Here is a 21,500-nt window from a genome sequence, read left to right on the forward strand (position 1 = left end):
GCTACCTATCATAACATATCTGCCTTTGAATTATCAAGCCTGTGTACAAAATTCAATCGGAAAATAAAAAGATAAATTCTCAGAAATAAATGGAATACGTAAGTCATCTGTTATATAACAATAATGACAAAAGGGATTATCAATATCTGCTTTGATCTTTTTTGGAAAGCCAGGTGTTTATCTGCAAATACATTACCTGGGCTCCATTTCTCTAATTATCAGGCTTGTTCAGAATTCAGAGCGTGGGTCGTATCTGTACTCTAACCAAGTCTTGTACCTGATATATATATATATATTTCTCCCAGTCCAATGCTGTGTGAGGCTTATATGGCATGCAATATATTTTCTGTGGGCCATAGGAATTTCTTTCAGTGAAATTGCAGAAAGCAAAACTATTCATACTGCTCTGTTCATCCTTTTTATATATATTTTCTGTGGCTATATATTCTTGGCTCATGTTATTTCTTTGAATTCAATAGTGCTTTAAATTTAAATTTCTCCTGTATGTACAATCTCTTTCCATATTATTCTATTTTTTACTTTCCTTTTTAATTCAACTTTTAAGCTGAAATACCAATATAAAATACAATTACAAATTGTACTGAAATGTTTTAAAAATACAAAATATTACTTTTAAAACCCCTTTTTATTGCAAACCTCTTCTGTCATTGTATAATCTGTGAATTGTCTGGCTTAGTTCATTTTCTAAGTTATTATTACTACAAGTAGTCCTCAACTTACAACAATTGAGCCCAAAATTTCTGTTGCTAAATGAGATAATTACGTGAATTTTGCCCTATTTTACAACCTTTCTTGCCACATTTAAGTGAATCACTGTAGTTGTTAATTTAGTAACAGGATTATTAAGTGAATCTGTCTTCCACACTGACTTTTATGTCATGTTAGTTTTCTATAGCTCTAGAGATGTTCACTAGTTGAGGAAGTATTAGCTCTTGATAAATAGTGAGCCACACTTTTGTTGTTGTTGTTGTTGTTGCTGCTGGCCAAATGCAACACAAACATTCTATCCACATTCTACTAAGGAATCTTAATAAATCTCTGAAAAGTATAAAAAGAGAATAATTAACCTGTTTGTATTTCAGTATAAACAGCATTTCAAAATTGTTAACTGATGTACCTTGCCAGACAAGGATCTAGGTTACACTCTTGGAGTTTTGGCTTTGGCTTGATGTTTTCAGGGTAATAGTGGCAATATTGGTCAGCTACCACTCGATTGCTTCTCAGATCGTAGCATTCAGCAGATGTAAGCTGATAACCTTAAAAAAAAAAAGCAGATTGGGTAAAGATAAAGGCAGCTATGCAGTTCCACATCAACAAGCAAGTATTGTCTACTAATCTGAATAACAATGAGGTCCCACAAGGCAACCCACTGAGTTATTTTTTCCTTACCGAAACAGAGAAGCAGAAGGACCACAGATGGGCAAAAAAGCAGTGGGAATGCGGGTGACTTTCAACTTCCTGCAGGCTTCTCCACTGACTTTGATTGTGGGAAACTGGCAGGGAGCATTGGAAATTACAATCATGTGGCGGCAACTGACTGTGGTGAGGCTATAGCAGCCACAATTTTGCGAATACAACTGGTATGACAACCCTGGGTCAGTGGTGGGTTGTTCCCGGTTTTGACCGGTTCTATAGAACCGGTAGTAAAACCGGCAGGAGGCTTCGCCCACCGCCCCGACGTCAACAAGGGTGATCTGTGTGCGCTCCCATTGCGAACCAATAATAAAGGTAAATAGAACCCACCCCTGCCTTGGGTATTTCAACACAGGAATAACGGGTCCTAGATTTTGCATACTTTTTTTCAGTTAGCAGGTTTGAGACACCTTGATTCATAAAAATCTGTGCTGTGACACACTGTTTGGGCTAATTGAAGGTTACAAACAGATAGGAGAGTAGTAGTAGTATGTAGATGGACAGACTGATTGTAACTTGATATAGTAACCTGCAAGAAATGTCATTTATGGTTTGTAATGCAAAACTAAAACACAGCACATACACCTTCTAAGGCTAAGCATAACCATATCTGCTAGTATAAGATATCTCATTAGAGGATCTTACAATTAAAAGCATGTTGATTTATAGCCAATGTACGATAGTGATTTTCCCATGGTAAATTTTTCTTATAAAAACACCTTAAAATGAAAAATAAATAAAAAACAAATAAGATTTGTTTTTAAACAATAAACAGTAATGGCAGTGTTGCAGCTCAGGGAAACAACACTTTAAAACTTTTGATGAAGCTAAGGGCCACTGTAGGTAGGGGACGGTAGAAATGAGGTTCTGTTACATGAACTAGTGTATGCAACACACACACACACACAAACATACTCAAGTACAAATCATCTCTTCTCTCTCTCTCACACACGCACACAGTTAGCTAGTTATTGGTGTTTTTGTTGTTTTATTATATATCTTAAATCTATTTTAATGACTGTTTTCCTGAGCAACACTGGACCAGTTTCCATCCATTATCATTAAGCTGCAAATGAATTGGGGGCTAAATACAGCTCTGGGCTCTATGACTGCTCACTTAGTTATGTTCATACCTGAACATACATCTTAAGAATAACATTCAAATATCATATACTGTATTACATATCTTTAACTTCAGATGCATAACTTAAAGGTAAATCAAATACATATAAATTATCATTCAAAGTTGATGAATTCTGTTTGCAGTTGGTAGAAGTGGTGTCATTTATAATTTGGCTCTGCTCTCCGCATATGAAAGATGATTCCTTGCTTCTACTTAGTTCACCCCATGTGATATTTTATGCTTCTCTTTTAGTGATTTAATGCGCCAGGTTGCTTTTTTTTTCTCCTATACAAATCTTGAGCTTCTAAGAGCAAGTATAGAAAATGAACATAATAAAGAAATAAAAAAGAAAGCACAAGATCTCCCTAACTACTCATAAGTTCTGGGTGATTTATCTTTTCCCTTGAAGCCCAGCTTTGCATTCTTCAATGGAAGCCTCCTTCTGTGCATTTTTCTCATTCCCCATCTCTAATTTCCTATATGGGAGTATCTGCTGTGGTTATCTCATTTCAATTACCAGAAGCCAATTGTCTTTTCTGCAGAGAAGGTGCTGCTACCCTTGACCACAAAGGCTGGATAGCTCCCTCTGAGGTTTTATTTATGAGCTGTGGTGACAATTATTAGAATGAATGAAACGGAGTCTTCAAAAATTATTAAACTTTTAGTGGGAAGGTCAAACCAGAGGCTTTTAAACGCACTAAGAAGTCATTATATATAGTGCTCTGTATGCACGAAAAGGTATTAAGCTTTCCCCCTTCATTTGATTTAGGACAACTAATAACTTGGATGTCATGCTTTAGGCAAGCTACAGATCTGACATTTATTTATTTAGCATATGGCAACAGGTCTGAGATGAATATGGTATAGAATCAGTATAAACAAACTTTTTGTCTTGATAAAATGATAGCAATGCTACCTGGGCAGCAAAGGGATGACTTTTTAAAACTTCTCAGCCAGATCAAACCAAATAATAACAACGGATGTACCAGATGTACTGTAGTGACAATTCCTTGCCACTGTCATTTTTCATGGGAAGATCCAGAGTGATCAAGGGTCAACGAGCAGTTCCAAACTATGAACCTGTTCTTTGCACAGCGTTATTCATATTATAAACTCCGACCCCGGCATGAGATTACCTCTCCAGTCCTGTCATGGGTTTATGTATTCTCCTTATTAAAGTAGGCAGCAATTAGGAAATGGTGTTTTTTTTTTAAAAAAAACTTAAACAAAATGCATGACTTCAACTCCTCTTTCACCACAGAAAATTTGAGTATATAACAATTACTGGTACCTTAAGGAACTACGTTTTTAAATTGTAGTCAGTAATTTTATAAATGTGGAATAATTAGGAAAAGATAGATAGATATGAATAAGGAAACAAACCAAGATAAATAGTTATTGCTATTAAAACTTAGGGTTTATATAGCTGTCTAATAATCAGTCACTTTTCCATTTTGCCTTTAGAAAAATACAATTTATTTTAAAAGAGCAGACTGCAAATGAGATGAGAACTTTTTCTTTGAAGATCTTTCTGGAGGTAGCTGTATTGTACTGTACATATGGTAATTAAAGACAAATCAGCACTTCCACAACTTCAAAATAAAGACTACAAATATTTACAAAAAAGAAAGGGAGGGAGGGAGGGAGGGAGGATGGAAGGAAGTTCCATAAAAAAAATAAGAACAAAACTTGGTGAAGTTTTGACAGTAATTTAGGAAGTCACCTTGAACAAACTTGGCAATGTATATCAGTATTTTTTAGAATTACAATGCAGAAAAGAGTGTTATATTCATTACCTCCACCACAGGATACAGAACAGGGAAAAAAATCAGTTTCTCTCCATCGGTGGATAATAGGTTGATAGAAAATGAACTGAACTGTACTGTCAGCAGCACCAACGTAATGAATCTGAAAAAAATGAAAAGCTACAGGTAAAGTTATCAGTCTGTAATCCAGATATAACTAGAACAATGGTTTCTAAAACAGATTATCTTAACAATGTAGAATTACTTTGTAATTGTCCTCCACCCTTATCTTCAGATAAGCAACTTCGATATCAAGAAGCATAAATTCAACACTTGTGCAAAGGGGTTCCCCAAACAGAGAAATAGCAACTAAATATTTAAATAGATATACGGTGTAATACTTGAACACGGTAATCTTTTATGCTATGAACACGATAATCTTTTTAGCCCTGTCATCTATCTTGCAGGGTGACTCCTAGATTATAATAGGTAATAATTTTTATCATGATTGGTTAACCTTTCTATTTGGTGGGGGGGGGACATAAAATCATTAGTCCAGAACAATATTATCTCTTAAAACTATTCTAGATAAATAATGAAGCAAATAAAAACATCTGAATTATCAGCTTCCTAATGCTGATAATTAATGCTTTTCTAAAAGCTGTCAGAGATGTTTTGGCAAAGTACACTCAAAGAAAGCCGTCAAACCAAAAATCAACGATATGGATCATAGGTTGTCAAATGCTTTCCGATAGGGCTGGAAAAAAGATTTTCAGGAAAGATTTACTTACAGTTACCTGAGAAACTTCTGCTGGTCAATGCAGACAAATATTAACAAACTGATGTATGTGCATTGGAAACAAGGCCTACGTTGTCCAACTAATGTGGCTTTTGCCCTTGTATGGATTTGGGAAAAGCTGATGTAGATAATATTGAGCTTACATGATTGTATCTGTATAAACCAAGTGCTTATTCCCTTGGTTCAAAAACCATTCTATTGTTCAAACAAACAAAGAAATAAATCAGGAAAAAAAAGGAAACTACTGGAGAAGAAATGGCCTTGGTTTTTTCCCTCCAAAACAGAAGAGAAACACAATAACAAAACTCAGAATCCTTAGGTTGCAAAAAAAAAAAAAAGAAAAGAAAAAAAAAGCAAGAGGTCATAAAAGAGGAAGGCAGAAGTACTTGAGACATGTTGAAGGATATAAAAGTTTTAGTCTACTGATGAGAGCCTGCAGCTTTCTTTTAATCAAGTTAATAGTGATATATATTCCCAGAAGGAAAAACGGAGCTACAGCTGAAACATTGCATGTTTCCTATGCAGTGAAGGAGGCCTCTTGTATGGATAACTACCATTTTGCTCAGCAAAAGGTTTTTAATTCCTTGCATAAGACAGAAAGTACATGAATCACACATGGATTTGGGATGACGGAAAAGTACAAGCGAATCCAGGGACATGTACATGCTTTCAATGCTTTTAGCTCTTTGAAATTTCCAGTATAAATAAAGATTAACAACAGCATTGGAGAGGGAAAATGCTAACTAAACAGAAAAGAAAAAGGGAAATAAAGAATACCATCAATAGTGTTGCCTGAACCTTAAAAAATTCATGTTTGTGAGATCCCAGGCAGAGCAAAATAAATGAGAAGAGAGATTACATGGGGCCTGAGAGGAAGGATTGGGAAATTCCACATCAAAAGTTGGGAAGACATAACAATCTATTTCCCCAAGGATTTTTGTTGTGTTGTCTGCTTGATTATCTGTCTTCTCTGGCATGGAAAAAAGACAGATGCAGATCTTTCTCCCAAACGAAATGGGAAATTATACATACTGTATAGCCTGTACTACCAACCCCAACACTCTTGGGTGGGAATATGTTGCAAGTAACCACAGATGGAGGAAAAAATAGCATTGCTAGGTGAATGAGAGGAAAGGAATCAGACAAACTGATGTTTATTGTTTCAAAAAAGATGCATGGGATGGAATATGACGATTACAAAACTGACAGAACTTTGGTGAGAAAGTATTTTTGAGGTCGGCAGTAGGGGTGGAGAGGGGGGAATATCAGATACTGACCAGCTGATTCTAAACCTGATTGCTTACATTTCCTACTTAAATCAAACATTTTTGGCTATTTTTGCTCTTAGAAATTTAACCTATCCCAAAAGCCAAAGCAAGAATAAGAGTGAATAGTACCGGTATTAGTTATGAATTGTTACCTAATGCTTTTCATTAAATAATGTGCATGAATTCCCTTTCATTGACTGAGTATAAAAACTTCACCACGATATATAAATCCTAAAAATCCTGAAGCCAACTGATGTCTTCTTCTTTGTTTCTAGATAATTTATTGTATTTTGGGGGATATTAAAACACCAGAACGCATAGGCCACTCCTTACATTCCTTTTGAATTAATAGCTGTAAGATTTCATTAAATATCATACTGATTTGTAAATAACTAATTTTCCCATAGGAGAGATTCAAATAGGTCCCTGAGTGACAGCAACTTTGGAAGTCACCTTCAACAAAGTGACCTATGAATCAGGCAACATTTCCTAGCTGGGGAATAAGTAATCAGTAGCCATCCAGATTTTTCAGATTATAAGAACAAGAGCTGAATTGTTGTTCATTATCAACTCCAGTCCATTCTATAGCTATGACTGACATTGAACAGCATGGAGGAAAAGCTGGGACCCTAAAGTTTCCTCAGGATGTCTGCTGAAGGTTTGAGGAACAAGCTGCAGCACCTAGGAAAGATAAAAATGACTACAAAACAGCATCTTCAAGGCCTAATCCAGGGGTGAAATCCAGCAGGTTCTGACAGGCACTGGAGAACCGGTAGCAGATATTTTGAGTAGTTCGGAGAACTGGCAAATACTACCTCTGGCTGGCCCCAGAGTGGGGTGGGAATGGGGATCTTGCAGTATCCTTCCCCTGCCATGCCCACCAAACCATGCCCACCAAGCCACACCACGCCCACCAAGCCACATCCACAGAACCGGTAGTAAAAAAAATTGGATTTCACTACTGGCCTAATCCTGCCAGATGATCCAAAAAGGCATCATGGTTAATATACCAACAAACATTGGAGATATATAGGAAAATTATCAGAAATGCTCTCTTTCTCTCTCTCTTCCTGGGCTCAACATAGGCCATTTCACCAAGCAACTGAAACAGGCTGAGTAGTATATCTTGTATGGAAGCCCAAATTGAAATGGATGAAAATAAAAAGTAACATCCAGATTCAACTGAAGCTATCTGGATTTATAAAATCCATAAAATTCAGCCTAGCATAGCCAGATAAATAGAATGTGTGATATTCAATTGTGGTCCTTCTGCTGAAGAAAGACCTCAAGGAGTTACAAAATTTTCATCTACACTTTATCTCCATCTCAATCCATATCTGGCAAAATCTTCTGAACAATGAAGTTGGTATTAATTACTTTACTCCTTTTACTTGAAAATATTCACAGAGAGAAAAAAATGGGCCATCACTTAAGGGCGCTGAGTACTTTACAAATACTTTAATATCTATCCATTTTATTCCTGATTGGTAAATACCAACTAACTAATTAACTATGTATCCAATCACTGATTAACTACCTAGCCAAACAATCTAATTTCCCAAAAGATAAGGTTATAAGATATTTGTATAATTACACATTCTCATTCACTCTGCTTCACACAGGTTGGCCAAGATTAGCTGAAGAATGGGATGGACTAAAACCTTTTTTCTCAACTCATGACTTCTAGGTGAAGAGGAATTCCTGCCTTGGCTTCACTTTATGATGGGATAAAAACTTCTACGTTGCTTGACCACTGATCTGCCAATAACGTTGGAATCAAACTGGAAGACAGAAACACCAACGGTCCTAGTCCTGGTGTTTAAACCATGTAGCAATGAAACAGGCACTGTCCATCACCTATTCCCTATGCAGCATAATCTACATTTCTATCCATTAATGATCATGGCATCAAACCATTTTTGTTGGGAGTCCTCAATGAAAAATTATGGTACCCTAAACCTGATACAGATCCTACGGCTTATATCTTAAAATCTCCAGGCCCTTCTGACCCACCTTCATCTGCTCTAAAATGTTTTATTATCTTGTAATTCTCAAAGGTTTACATTCCATTGCGCCTCTTAGCCTCTCTATAGCATGTGTATTTTACTTTCAGCAATGTGTTTCCAATTACTTGGAAGAGGCGAAAATTAATGAGAAGAAAACATTAGTGGGAAGAAATAATTTGATTCTTACTGCCAGTTCTACACAAAACAGAGCTTCTAAGCTATCTGTTGATTTCTCAACCAAAGCTGGCTCGCTCACTGTAACAAACTGCAAAGCTTAATTCTCCTAATTTCTTTAGCAACTCAAGAGGTTTTCCTGAATTATTCTCCTGTAGTAGTTCTGAAACGTTGAGGAGATGGGGAAGGCAAACAGCAGAGGTCTAATATAATGTGATGATTTAGTGCAACATATCTGCTTATGGCAGTGGTGAAATCTAAAATTTGTTACTACCGGTTCTGTGGGCGTGGCTTGGTGATGGTGGGGTAATGTGACTGGGTGGGCATGGCCATTTTTCTTTTTCTTTTACTTTTAAAACTATTTTTTCTACAACCTCTTCGGCGAAGAGGTTGTAAAAAAATGCTTTCAAAAGGCTCTGACGATCCCAGCTGAGTTGCCTGATCAGCAGAGGCTTTTTTCTTTTAAATGCCTCTGACGATCAGGCAACTCAGCTTACACTGTTCATTTAGTGTCCATTCAAAGTTACAGCAGCATTGAAACAAGTGACTTATGACCATTTTTCACACTTATGACTGTTGCGGCATCTCCATGGTCACGGGATCAAAATTCAGATGCTTGGCAGCCGGTTCATATTTATGACAGTTGCAGCGTCCCTGGGTCATGTGATCCCCTTTTGCGACCTTATCACAAGCAAAGTCAATGGGGAAGCCAGATTCACTTAACAACTGCAGTGATTCACTTAACAATTGTGGTGAGACAGATTGTAAAATGGGGCAAAACTCACTTAACAAATCTCTCACTTCGCAACATAATTTTTTGGATCAATTTTGGTCGTATGTCGAGGACTACCTGTAGTAGTAAGTGTTTGGCATCCTAGAATAGCACATTTTACTTGCAGGAGAAACATAGTCTTGAATGTTATAATAAATAGAGACAATGTCATAAGCAGGAGTGAAATCTACTTACCTTCTCTACCGGTTTGGAAGTGTGCGCTCCACGCGCGTGCGCTCCACACATGCATCACATGCGATTTTGGACCCTCTGCACATGTGCAAAGCCTTCTGCGCATGTGCAGAGGGAAAAAAACAGGTTAAAATCAGGAAGTAACGACGCCTGGGCAGGTGGGCGGAGCCTCGTGCTGCCGCTGCTACCGGTTCTCCGAACCACCCGCCGCCGTTATCAATTTGGGTGAACTGGTCTGAACTGGTAGCATTTCACCGCTGGTCATAAGCCTACTTACCACAAAGCAGGCATAAATATTGCAAAGTATTATTGTTTGTTAGTTGTTCAAAGCTTCTCACCTTTACAGTGAAATCTGCAGTGAGAGGACCAGGTATCCTCAATATCTCTTTGTCTGCAAACTTCTGAAACTCAACAGAAGAATTATCCACAATGAAGGATCCAGTGAAGCTGAGACTGTTTTCGCCCTTCACACCTTGCAGAGTTTTGGTTTCTAGATCTGACAAATACAAGCAATTGGAAGAGTCACACATCGTTGTTTCCTTGGCACAAAGGAATACAATTGTCAAGAAAAACACTAGATATAAAGCATTATTTGTTTTAATTTAATTGAGCATGTTATTAATGCTTCATCCGGTTCACTTTATACCATTCTCTCTGGTTTTCACTTTGCTTCTATCTAACCTACTAATCTATTGCACTGTGTAAGACAGAACTATTTCCATTACAGCTAGCATTTGTACTGGTGTTTCAGTTTCTTTGGACTTAGCCATGCAGAAGAGAGAATAGTAGCCCCAAACTCAATACAGTTTAGATATAGTGTATTTTTCGGTATATAAGATGCATTTCCCCCCAAGCGGGTGGTGATGTCTGTGCGTCTTATAGAGTGAATGTTGCTGAAGCCCCGCCCACCTGCCTGCCCCCACCCTTCAGCCTCTGCCTCCCAGCAATTTGCCTCTTTGCAGCAAATAGCAAACAGCCTGGTCAGCTTCAGCACAGCCTGATTTAGCACAAGCAGCTGATTGGCGGTTGGATCGGCCTCCCGAATACTGAGTCTGTTGCCAAGCCTCTGAATTTTAATCATGTGACCACGGGGATGCTGCAATGGTCGTAAGTGTGAAAAATGATCATAAGCCACTTTTTTCAGTGCTGTTGCAACTTTGAATGGTCACTAAATGAACTGTATAAGGCTGTTGGTTTGAGCTCTGAGCTTGACAATATGGTTGCAAACTTTTCATCACCATTTGAGGAGGCATCATCAGTGCGTTTTGAATTGTGCTCGTCTGTCAGAACACAGGTCTTTAAATATCTTTTTATGAGATGCAAATTAGCCTGCATTTTGGAAGTTTACATTGTAAAAATTTATCTATGATCAGTATAATAAATACTCATTGCTTGTGATGCCCCAGATTGGCTAATTTTGCCTTTGTACTCCATTTTAATCGTGCACACTATCTCTTCTCTTCTTGCAAAAGCCTATTGACATATGTAATGCATACTTTAATGTATTGAATTGTTTTCTTTAATACATTTGCTCTTTCATTTATCACCATTACTATCTATTTAGGGAACATGAAATGAATAGGGAAGAATTATTATCGAAACAGAGAGCCAGTTTGGTGTAGTGGTTAAGCCTCAGTCTAGAAATAGAGACCGTGAGTTTTACTTCTGCTTTGGGCATGTAGCCAGCTGGGTCACCTTGGGCCAGCCACTTTCTCTCAGCCTTCAGAAAGAGGCAATGGCAAACTACATCTAAAAAACTTTTCCAAGGAAAATGCAGGGACTTGTCCAGGCAGTGTCTGAGAACCACATATGATTGAATGGAAGAAAAAAAAATCTAAACACATTCAGAACCTTTGATAAGTCAATTAATGTTATATTGCTATTGCAACTACAGTACACTTTCAATGGGTTAATAGCAATAGTAATAGCAATTAGCTGAGGGACGCGGTGGCTCTGTGGTTAAGACGCTGAGTTTGTCGATCGAAAGGTCGGCAGTTCAGCAGTTCGAATCCCTAGTGCTGCATAATGGGGTGAACTCCCGTTACTTGTCTCAGCTTATGCCAACCTCGCAGTTCGAAAGCACATAAAAAATGCAAGTAGAAAAATAGAGACCACCTTTGGTGGGAAGGTAACAGCGTTCCGTGTGCCTTTGGCACTTAGTCATGTCGGTCACATGACCACAGAGATGTCTTCGGACAGCGCTGGCTCTTTGGCTTTGAAACGGAGATGAGCACCGCCCCCTAGAGTTGGGAATGACTAGCACATATGTGTGAGGGGAACTTTTACCTTTACCTTAATAGCAGTTAGATTTATATATCGCTTGACAGCTCTCTTTAAGTGGTTTACAGAGTCAGCATATTGCCCTCAACAATCTGGGTCCCCATTTTACTGACCTCGGAAGGATGGAAGGCTGAGACAACCATGAGCCTGGTGACATTCGAACTGCCAAATTGCAGGCAGCCAGCAGAAATAGCCTGCAATACTGCCACAGCTTTTAAACTGGTTCTCTGTTTAAAGATTTATTGGAATTTAATTTCTACCCTACAACACTGAACTTATCCGTCAGGGTAGGGGTCCCCAACCCCCAGTCCATGGGCTGGCACCAGTTTGCGGCTTGCCAGAAACCAGGCCACTCAAACAAGAGAAGCCCCATCCACGGAATGCAAGCAGCATACAAAACCATGTACCCTCTGGTCTGTGGAAAAACCTCTCTCCATGTCCCTGGTTCCCAAAAGATTGGCGGCTTCTGCTTCAGGGTCTTTCTAAGCCTTGCAGTTATCTAATAGTAGCCAGACGGTGGCAGCTCAACTATTATAGTTCTACACAGAAACTTATGCATCATGATACAACTACATCATACTGTAACTCCACCCCCCTCTTACTCTATGACTAAATACAGGGGTAAAAGTAACAGACCACGTCAGGACAAAAATCCTGCCCTAATCCAGTGGAAAATACTTGTTCCCTCTCTTGTATTTCTAGACACTGGTTTCTGTAAATGTTTCTCTCTCCTGCTCTTCTTAATTCCATTGGCAGCAGAGCACCAAAATGATAATGTTTATTAGTCTGAGAAACAGCACGCATGGCAAATAAGAGCCACAGGAGTACAGGCTAAGCAGTCTCAAAATAATATTTATTTCTTACTGTTCTATCTTGTAGGCAAATATTACATATTTTCCCCTCTTTCATAGTTTATAACTCGCAATCTACTGATAAATGTTCACAATTACACATTTTACACCCAAGAACAAATTGTATGTACCTAAGGTAGTTTATCAAGAGCACATAGAATATAATCCATATATAACCCATCATAAAAGGTCCTTAATTATGGCAGCATGAAAGGGGTTTTTTTTGAAAATGTTCTTTGCCCTTTCAGAGTTTTACTATTGCTTATCTTAAAGCTGACAACCAGCTGCAAGTGTTTACTGTCTCTAATCTATAGGATTGGGTAATCCTTTTAGTTCTGAAAGACATATCCTAATCTAAAATATCTATATGTTGTACAGCTTCTGTACAGGACTGTACAATAGTTTCTGTAGAATTCGAGAAAAAACTTCATTTAACTCTTCCATTGAAAAAGGGACATAGGAAACTTGTTGAATATACCTGCCATTCAGAATTCTATGCATACATTGAGAGTGGCATATATTGTATTGAAGCCAAACAAGGTTAGGAATCACACATAGTAACTTGGAAAAAGATATGTTGCATACAACATTTTATCTGTACAGGAAGCATAAAGGAGTTAGAAAGCAATTGCTTAGAATCTCAAGAAAAGCTTCTTCTGCTCTTTCCTATCATTACACATTCCAAGTAAGAAATCAGTATATTTTTAATATGAGCCTCCAATGTGGGAGGAATGAACTTCAAATGCCAACAAAATTTAGATTTATCCACAATTTTTGCTTTACATTTAGATTATCTCTTGTCTTTCAATAATGGTTACTATGTATACATGCCCTATCCAGTAGTGGTATTCACTTACCTTCGCTACTGGTTCACAAATGCGAGCGTACACGCCAGAGGTGGGTTTCAGCAGGTTCTGACCAGTTCTGGAGAACTGGTAGCAGAAATTTTGAATAGTTCGGAGAACTGGTAGTAAAAATTCTGACTGGCCCTGCCCCTATCTATTCTCTGCCTCCCAAGTTCCAGCTGATCGGGAGGAAATGGGGATTTTGCAGTAACCTTCCCCTGGAGTGGGGTGGGAATGGAGATTTTACAGTATCCTTCCCCTGCCACGCTCACCAAGCCACGCCCACCAAGCAATGCCACGCCCACCAAGCCACACCCACAGAACCGGTAGTAAAAAATTTTGAAACCCACCACTTGTGTGCGCAAGCTTCACTTGTGTGCGCCATCTCTGCGCATGTGCAGAGCCTTCCGGGCATGCGCAGAGCGTCCGTAATGACGTCTGGGTGGGTTGGCGGAGCCTCCCGCCCCCGCCGCTACCGGTTCGCTAGAACCGGGTAGAACCGGTAGAATCCCACCACTGGCCCTATCCTAACTCTTGTCAATCACATTCTAATTCAGTAAACTGAAGACCTATATAGCTCCCAACCTTTTTCATTCCACATTTTTATTTTCTATGGGTAACTCCTTTAATAGCACAATCTGGTGGTTGATTCCTTTACCCTTTGCTCTATGAAACAAAGGTAAGCATAAGAACAATGTGGTAAATTTGTCAGTAATTCAGCTCAATACCATGGTAGCTTTTATTATATTCTTATCAACAAAAAAACACATTTTACAGAAATTATGTATGAACACATGCACTAACATACTGAGTGGAAAATCAGATACCAGTTTTAGAACACACTCTACTTTCTTACAAATTTGGATTATCCTAGTTGGTATTATTATTATTATTATTATTATTATTATTATTATTATTATTATTATTATTATTGGTATTATTTAAAGTTGTATGCTGCCTGATCCAACGCCTCTGCGCAGCTCACAACAATCAACCAAAGAAATCACAGTAAAATAAAATTTAAAAATTAAGCAAAAAGATGGCATCTAATGGTCATCTGGACTTTTGCGGCCCAGATATGGACTCTCTATACATATACAAAGCCCCTTGTTCATGTTTCAATCTCCCTAAAATAAAGGAGCCATTCAGCCTTGTTTGAAATAAGAGTTCCAAAGATTATTAGAAGTATTTCAATATAACAAGCGTATTTTTACTTACATAAATGATCAGGACCTTTTAGCACTAGGCGAACATGACGACTTCCGTAGGGAATAACAACAACAGTGTCATCCACTGGATTGGGGAGGCAAGAAAGCAAAAAAACATACATGGTCAACAAGCAAAGGAAGCTCAGCCAAGCAGAGAAAACCATTTTAATGGGAAAATTGCAAGCCATACTTTGGTCACTTAAAATAAAAACACTCAAATCCAATGAACCCTGAAGAAAAACTAAATGTGAAACAAGCATGCTTTATATGCCTAGTCAATGGCCTTGTTTTCGAGAAAATCTGTTTAAATTAAACAAAGTCTCTTGTAAAACAAACCCTCGTGGCCTTAATGCATCAGTTCTTCTTCAAGCCGACTCCTGTTCTTCAAGAATTTGCACAAAGAATTTTCATGCATGTTAAAAAATAAAATAAACAAGAAACATAATCAAACTTTGAAATTATTTAAAATTATTTTCTATGGCTAAAGTAAAGTATTTGCTATGATGATATTCAGTGATTACCGTATGTTACTGAGATGATGTGGAGATGAATAGGGAGGTGAATATGTTACTGAGATGAAGTGGAGGTGAATAGGGAGGAGATGGAAGGATGGAAGAGCCTGAGGAGCGCAACAGACTAATGCTATTGTTAAAAGGTAGTATTTAGCTTCCAGCTGCCTGCAATTACTGCGAGTTCAATTCTCACCAGGTTCAAGGTTGACTCAGCCTTCCATCCTTTCTAAGGTAGGTAAAATGAGGACCCGGTTTGTGGGGGCAATAAGCTGACTTTGTATAAAATATACAAAAGTATGAAGGCTATTGCTTAACGCATTGTAAGCCGCCCTGAGTCTCCGGAGAAGGGCGGCATATAAATCAATAGATACAGTCAGGTCCAGAAATATTGGGACATCGACACAATTCTAACATCTTTGGCTCTATACACCACCACAATGGAGTTGGAATGAAACAAACACAATGTGCATTAACTGCAGACTGTCAGCTTTAATTTGAGGATATGTACATCCAACTCAGGTGAACGGTGTAGGACTTACAGCAGTTTGTATATGTGCCTCCCACTTGTTAAGGGACCAAAAGTAATGGGACAGAATAATAATCATAAATCAAACTTTCCCTTCTTAATACTTGGTTGTAAATCCTTTGCAGTCAATCACAGCCTGAAGTCTGGAACGCAAAGACATCACCAGACGCTGGGTTTCATCCCTGGTGATGCTCTGCCAGGCCTCTACTACAACTGTCTTCAGTTCCTGTTTGTTCTTGGGGCATTTTCCCTTCAGTTTTGTCTTCAGTAAGTGAAATGCATGCTCAATGGGATTCAGGTCAGGTGATTGACTTGGCCATTGCATAACATTCCACTTCTGTCCCTTCAAAAACTCTTTGGTTGCTTTTGCAGTATGCTTTGGGTCATTGTCCATCTGCACTGTGAAGCGCTGTCCAATGAGTTCTGCAGCATTTGGCTGAATGTGAGCAGATAATATTGCCCGAAACACTTCAGAATTCATCCTGCTGCTTTTGTCAGCAGTCACATCATCAATAAATACAAGAGAACCAGTTCCATTGGCAGCCATACATGCCCACGCCATGACATTACCACCACCATGCTTCACTGATGAGGTGGTATGCTTAGGATCATGAGCAATTCCTTTCCTTCTCCATACTCTTCTCTTCCCATCACTCTGGTACAAGTTGATCTTGGTCTCATCTGTCCATAGGATCTTGTTCCAGAACTGTGAAGGCTTTGTTAGATGTTGTTTGGCAAACTCTAATCTGGCCTTCCTGTTTTTGAGGCTCACCAATGGTTTACATCTTGTGGTGAACCCTCTGTATTCACTCTGGTGAAGTCTTCTCTTGATTGTTGACTTCGACACACGTACACCTACCTCTTGGAGAGTGTTCTTGATCTGGCCAACTGTTGTGAAGGGTGTTTTCTTCACCAGGGAAAGAATTCTTCGGTCATCCACCACACTTGTTTTCCGTGGTCTCCCAGGTCTTTTGCTGTTGCTGAGCTCACCGGTACATTCCTTCTTTTTGAGAAAGTTTCAAACAGTTGTTTTGGCCACGCCTAATGTTCTTGCTATCTCTCTGATGGGTTTGTTTTGTTTCTTCAGCCTAATGATGGCTTGCTTCACTGATAGTGACAGCTCTTTGGATCTCATCTTGAGTGTTGACAGCAACAGATTCCAAATGCAAATAGCACACTTGAAATGAACTCTGGGCCTTTTATCTACATATTGTAATTGGGGTAATGAGGGAATATCACACACCTGGCCATGGAACAGCTGAGAAGCCAATTGTCCCATTACTTTTGGTCCCTTAACAAGTGGGAGGCACATATACAAACTGCTGTAAGTCCTACACCGTTCACCTGAGTTGGATGTACATACCCTCAAATTAAAGCTGACAGTCTGCAGTTAACACACATTGTGTTTGTTTCATTCCAACTCCATTGTGGTGGTGTATAGAGCCAAAGATGTTAGAATTGTGTCGATGTCCCAATATTTCTGGACCTGACTGTAGATAGATAGATAGATAGATAGATAGATAGATAGATAGATATATTCTGTATATATATATAAATTTATGAAAATAACTGTATGCTGCATTTGTAAAAACTTGGTGTACATAAGTATAATAGAAAAAGAGGAAAATAACCGTGTGGTACCAGGACTAGCAGCCTTTTTCAGACTGTAGATCCTATTGTGCAATTTTGCACAATGATCCAAATATTAAATATACATTCAACGTGTATATTGAAAATCGAAATAAGGATTTAAAAAGTCTATCGATTACTCATTCATTTCAGTGCAAAAATAATTTTAAATTTTTATTGTATTATTTTAAACACAAGTAGTGCATTATATTATTTGGATAGAATGGAATTTATATGGTATTTGTCTAAAGGTTATTAAAACTCTCATGACTTAGATAGTTTAAGTCTTTAAAGAGAAAGAAAAAAGGGGTTATGTCAACATTAACTATGATTTCTAAGATGTTATTGTTAATATTTGTTTGTATCTCAACTTTATTATTTTAAAAAAATAACTCAAAGCAGTGAACTTACCTAATACTACTTTCTTTGTCCCACAACAACCTTGTGAGATGGGTTGAGGGATATTCACCCAAAGTCACCCAACTTGCTTACATGGCTAAGGCAGGACTTGAACTCATGGCCTCCCACTTTCTAGCCTGGTGCTTTTACCTCTAGACCTAATTGGTCTGCAGCTTAAGGTTGCTTAAAATATACATCTAGTTTTGATAAACAACTGCAAAATGCTCAAATGATTTATTATATAATAAACCTTTCTATTTTAAGCTTAATTTTTAATACTGATATCAACTGGGTGTTGTTACTTAATGTTGCTTGTGCTTATTAAAAATTAAGAAAAACCAAAAAGAAAAAGGAAAAGGAAAGGAAAAGAAAAAAGAAGTAAAAAGAAAAAAAAACCCTAGTTGGTTCCTAACTTTCCCCTTTTTTATATGTCAGTGTTTATAACCATTTATGCTTTATGTACTCTGCTAAGATAGAGAGGCCTTGGAAGATCAAGGCAGCCATACAATACTTAATAGTATTAAATATTTGTGTGTTGTATGTGCATGGATCTCTATGTGCTTTTTCTAATACTTTATTGCGCACTTGAATCAAAAAGCAAAACTGCTAATGCACTTCTCTCAATACACAATTCTAGTGCCATCAGATAAAAAGTACCAAAAGCTTAGTCACCATACTAGGAATTGTAAAACATAACTAGGGGGTTGCAGCAATTCCTGCAAAGGAAAGTTGCCAACAGGAAACTAATGGCAGATGTGCATAAATAAATTGCCAAGAGATCTTGTCAGTTGAGTGATAATCTCTAATAAGCAATAAATAATAGAAATCAAAGGTTGCTGTGAGACAGGGGGAAGATAGCTATTTTCCCTCCTTCTTGAAGAGTCCCCAATGAAATTTAATAATGAAAATTTTCGGAAACATAAAAGCAAGATTTTTTTTTCACACAGTGCATAGTTGAACAATACATTTAGCTTGTAAGGATGATCTCTGACCTGACAACCATTAGTTTTGACAAGTATATCTTACTTCCAGGACCATGCCCCTTATGTGCTGCTTGTGAGCCTCTTAAGGCACCAAACTGACCAATGGGAGACACGTTTCTGGATAAATTATTAGGTCTTTGGTTTAGTTCTTTCTTTATATTTTCTGCAAACTCCTGAGCTCTCTAAATGGTTTCTCATAAACACAGATGTTGTATGATCAGTGGCCAACTCTGAAATACCCACCCAAAAGTGCATTTTCCCCCATTTATTTATATATTTATTATTAATTTTATTTATTTCAAAAAAACCAGCTTTCTGGTCCTGGTTAGTGTGAACTCAACTTTCCTTTCAACACATTCCTTCTTTCAATCGTTTCATCTTTTAAACTGGTTTAAAATAATGATGTAAGAATATTTGCTTGGAAGCCAGTTCATCTTGGTATTTATTTTACGCAGCGCTAATCATAGCTACACTCTAAAATGTTATCATAAACTCACAAACGGACAAAAATGCCCTTTTAAAGTACTTTCCCCCCCCCCAAAGTATGTTTTTCCATTTTCAAATATTAAAATGTGTTAGCAAGACCTTTTTGGTCTCTCTAATATAATAATAGGTTTAAAAGAAGTTAATGGAATGAGACTTGTGAAAATAGAAAGTCTGTGTTTATCTCCAGGTCATTTGAAGTACAAACAACCACAATTTTTCTTTATTTTCTTTTTAATTTCCAGTGAACTCAATATTGTCAAAGGGGCTTTTGATATGCATTCCTTCACTCTGTGATATGGAAACTGTATAATGTACTACTAAAACTGTCTGATTGTTTGTAACCTTCCACTGGGTGAAAGGGTGATCTATCACTCCTGGGCAGTGGTGAAATCCAAAATTTTTTACTACCGGTTCTGTGGCGTGATTTGATGGGCGTGGGGGGGAATTGGTGGGTGTGGCTAGGTGAGTGTGGCAGGGGAAGGATACTGCGAAATCTCCATTCCCACCCCACCCCAGGGGAAGGATACTGCGAAATCTCCATTCCCACCCAACCCCAGGGGAAGGATACTGCGAAATCTCCATTCCCACCCCACTCTGGGGCCAGCCAGAGGTGGTATTTGTTGGTTCTCCAAACTACTCAACATTTATGCTACTGGTTCTCCAAACTGGTCAAAAACTCCGCTACTGGTTGTCCAGAACCTGTCAGGACCTGCTGGATTTCACCCCTGCTCCTGGGGAGCTGAAATTTGGCAAAGCTGTGGCTGCTTCAGTGCTGCTGTACTGTTGTGGTTACATGATCATCATTCCAATGCTCCCTGCCACTTTCCTATAAGGAAAGTCACTGGGGAAGCCATTGGAGAGTTGAACATTGCTCCCATTCTTACTGGGGTTTTTTTGCCTGCCCCTGGTCATTCGGTTTCTCTGTTTAAGTAAGGAAATATAACTGAAACAATGACCCAGCAGGTCACATGTTGTCTAGTAGTCTGAAAATTCTGCTGAAGTCTTACTTTGCCTTTGAGTGCTCAGTTCCACCAAAGCCCAGAGAAGAATTTCAATGTCCCTTTTTAAAGCCAATGTCATCTTTGGAAGCCATATTAGGCCGGAAGCTTCCACGCTGCCACCTTCTCCTGTATGGGAAAGTAGGAGGGGGGATTTTCATAGAGGGATTAGTTTTAGACAAGATAGCATTCTTCCTTTCGGTCAAGGTCAGGCCGATCCTGCATTTGGAGAAGGAGTGGTTGGAGTGCTGTCTCGAGATGGAAAGAATGGTGATTGGAGCATGTGATCGACTGATGATTGAGGGGATGGTTTGGGGGTTTTTGATTTACTGAGGGAAAACCCGGAACTCTCAGATTCGGGTTTTCCCAGATGTGCCAGTATACCCTCTCCAATTAAAAACTCTGAAGCAAGCAAATTCTTTTTAATTGAATAGAGGCGTAGAGCTATACCCAGGATATTGAATCATATTATTGTTTTGACTAACCTAAAGTTTGACATTAGCAAGAACATCTCTCTTTAGACCCTTGGTTCTCTGTGATTTTGGCAAGGCAATATGTAATACATTGACATAGATATAGGCTCCTCAACTTAACTCAGTAGAAACTACATTAGGGCATTGCCAGATAAGAATCTTTATTATATGTTATTGTATGTTTATAAGTTTATTATGAAAGTTTGTATGAAATAAACTTGGATGAAATAAAGTGGATGAAAACACTTTACGGCGCTTATTGCCCTCTATTAACATGAGACTTGTAGTCTTCTCTAATGGCTACTGCAGTTTATATCTGGTCCTTTTCCTTCCAACTTGTCTACAATTTCACTGATTAAAAAGCTTTCTGATTTTTAGTCTCACAGCTCTGTGAGATTTGCTTGCCATATGAACTCTTACATGATAATAATTCTACTGAATATACTGGGATTTACTTCTGAGTGAGACACATTAATGTCTTACTCTTCGAGCTTACATGATGTATTAACCTATGGTTTGCTTTAATTTATGGAATTAAATGCAATAAGCTGAGCTCACAGATTATGTTAAGGAATAAGATATTGTTCACAAACCTTAATAATTGGGTTTATGCAACCAGCTAAACCCAAAGCACCAGTGCAACAGCTTGACATGGTACTCACATCCTGTTAGATCATAATCTATGGTTTATGAATCATAGTGGCTGTTTTCACTTATCACACCATGTCAGTCAAATATATCACAGTTTTAGAAAGCAGCACAGTAGTTAATTAATTCCCAAAATGAAACTTCCTGAG

The 21,500-nt window shown here is 38.2% G+C and overlaps 1 protein-coding gene across 1 annotated transcript in view; it reads right to left on the reverse strand.

The window, feature by feature from the left end:
* The window catches only part of ADAMTSL1 (ADAMTS like 1), a 508,728-nt gene that overhangs the window by 128,566 nt on the left and 358,662 nt on the right, over positions 1-21,500 (reverse strand). Inside the window, exons 7-10 of the mRNA XM_070938587.1 lie at positions 14,708-14,782; positions 9,852-10,009; positions 4,354-4,465; positions 1,139-1,277 (exon numbers count right to left, since the gene is read on the reverse strand). Coding sequence (XP_070794688.1) covers positions 1,139-1,277; positions 4,354-4,465; positions 9,852-10,009; positions 14,708-14,782 — 484 coding nt within the window. The remainder of the gene's footprint in view (positions 1-1,138; positions 1,278-4,353; positions 4,466-9,851; positions 10,010-14,707; positions 14,783-21,500) is intronic.

The sequence above is a fragment of the Pituophis catenifer genome, unplaced genomic scaffold (assembly GCF_029215685.1).
Source record: "Pituophis catenifer annectens isolate HBS135680 unplaced genomic scaffold, rPitCat1.0.hap2 SCAF_2, whole genome shotgun sequence".
NCBI classification, from domain to species: Eukaryota; Metazoa; Chordata; class Lepidosauria; order Squamata; family Colubridae; genus Pituophis; species Pituophis catenifer.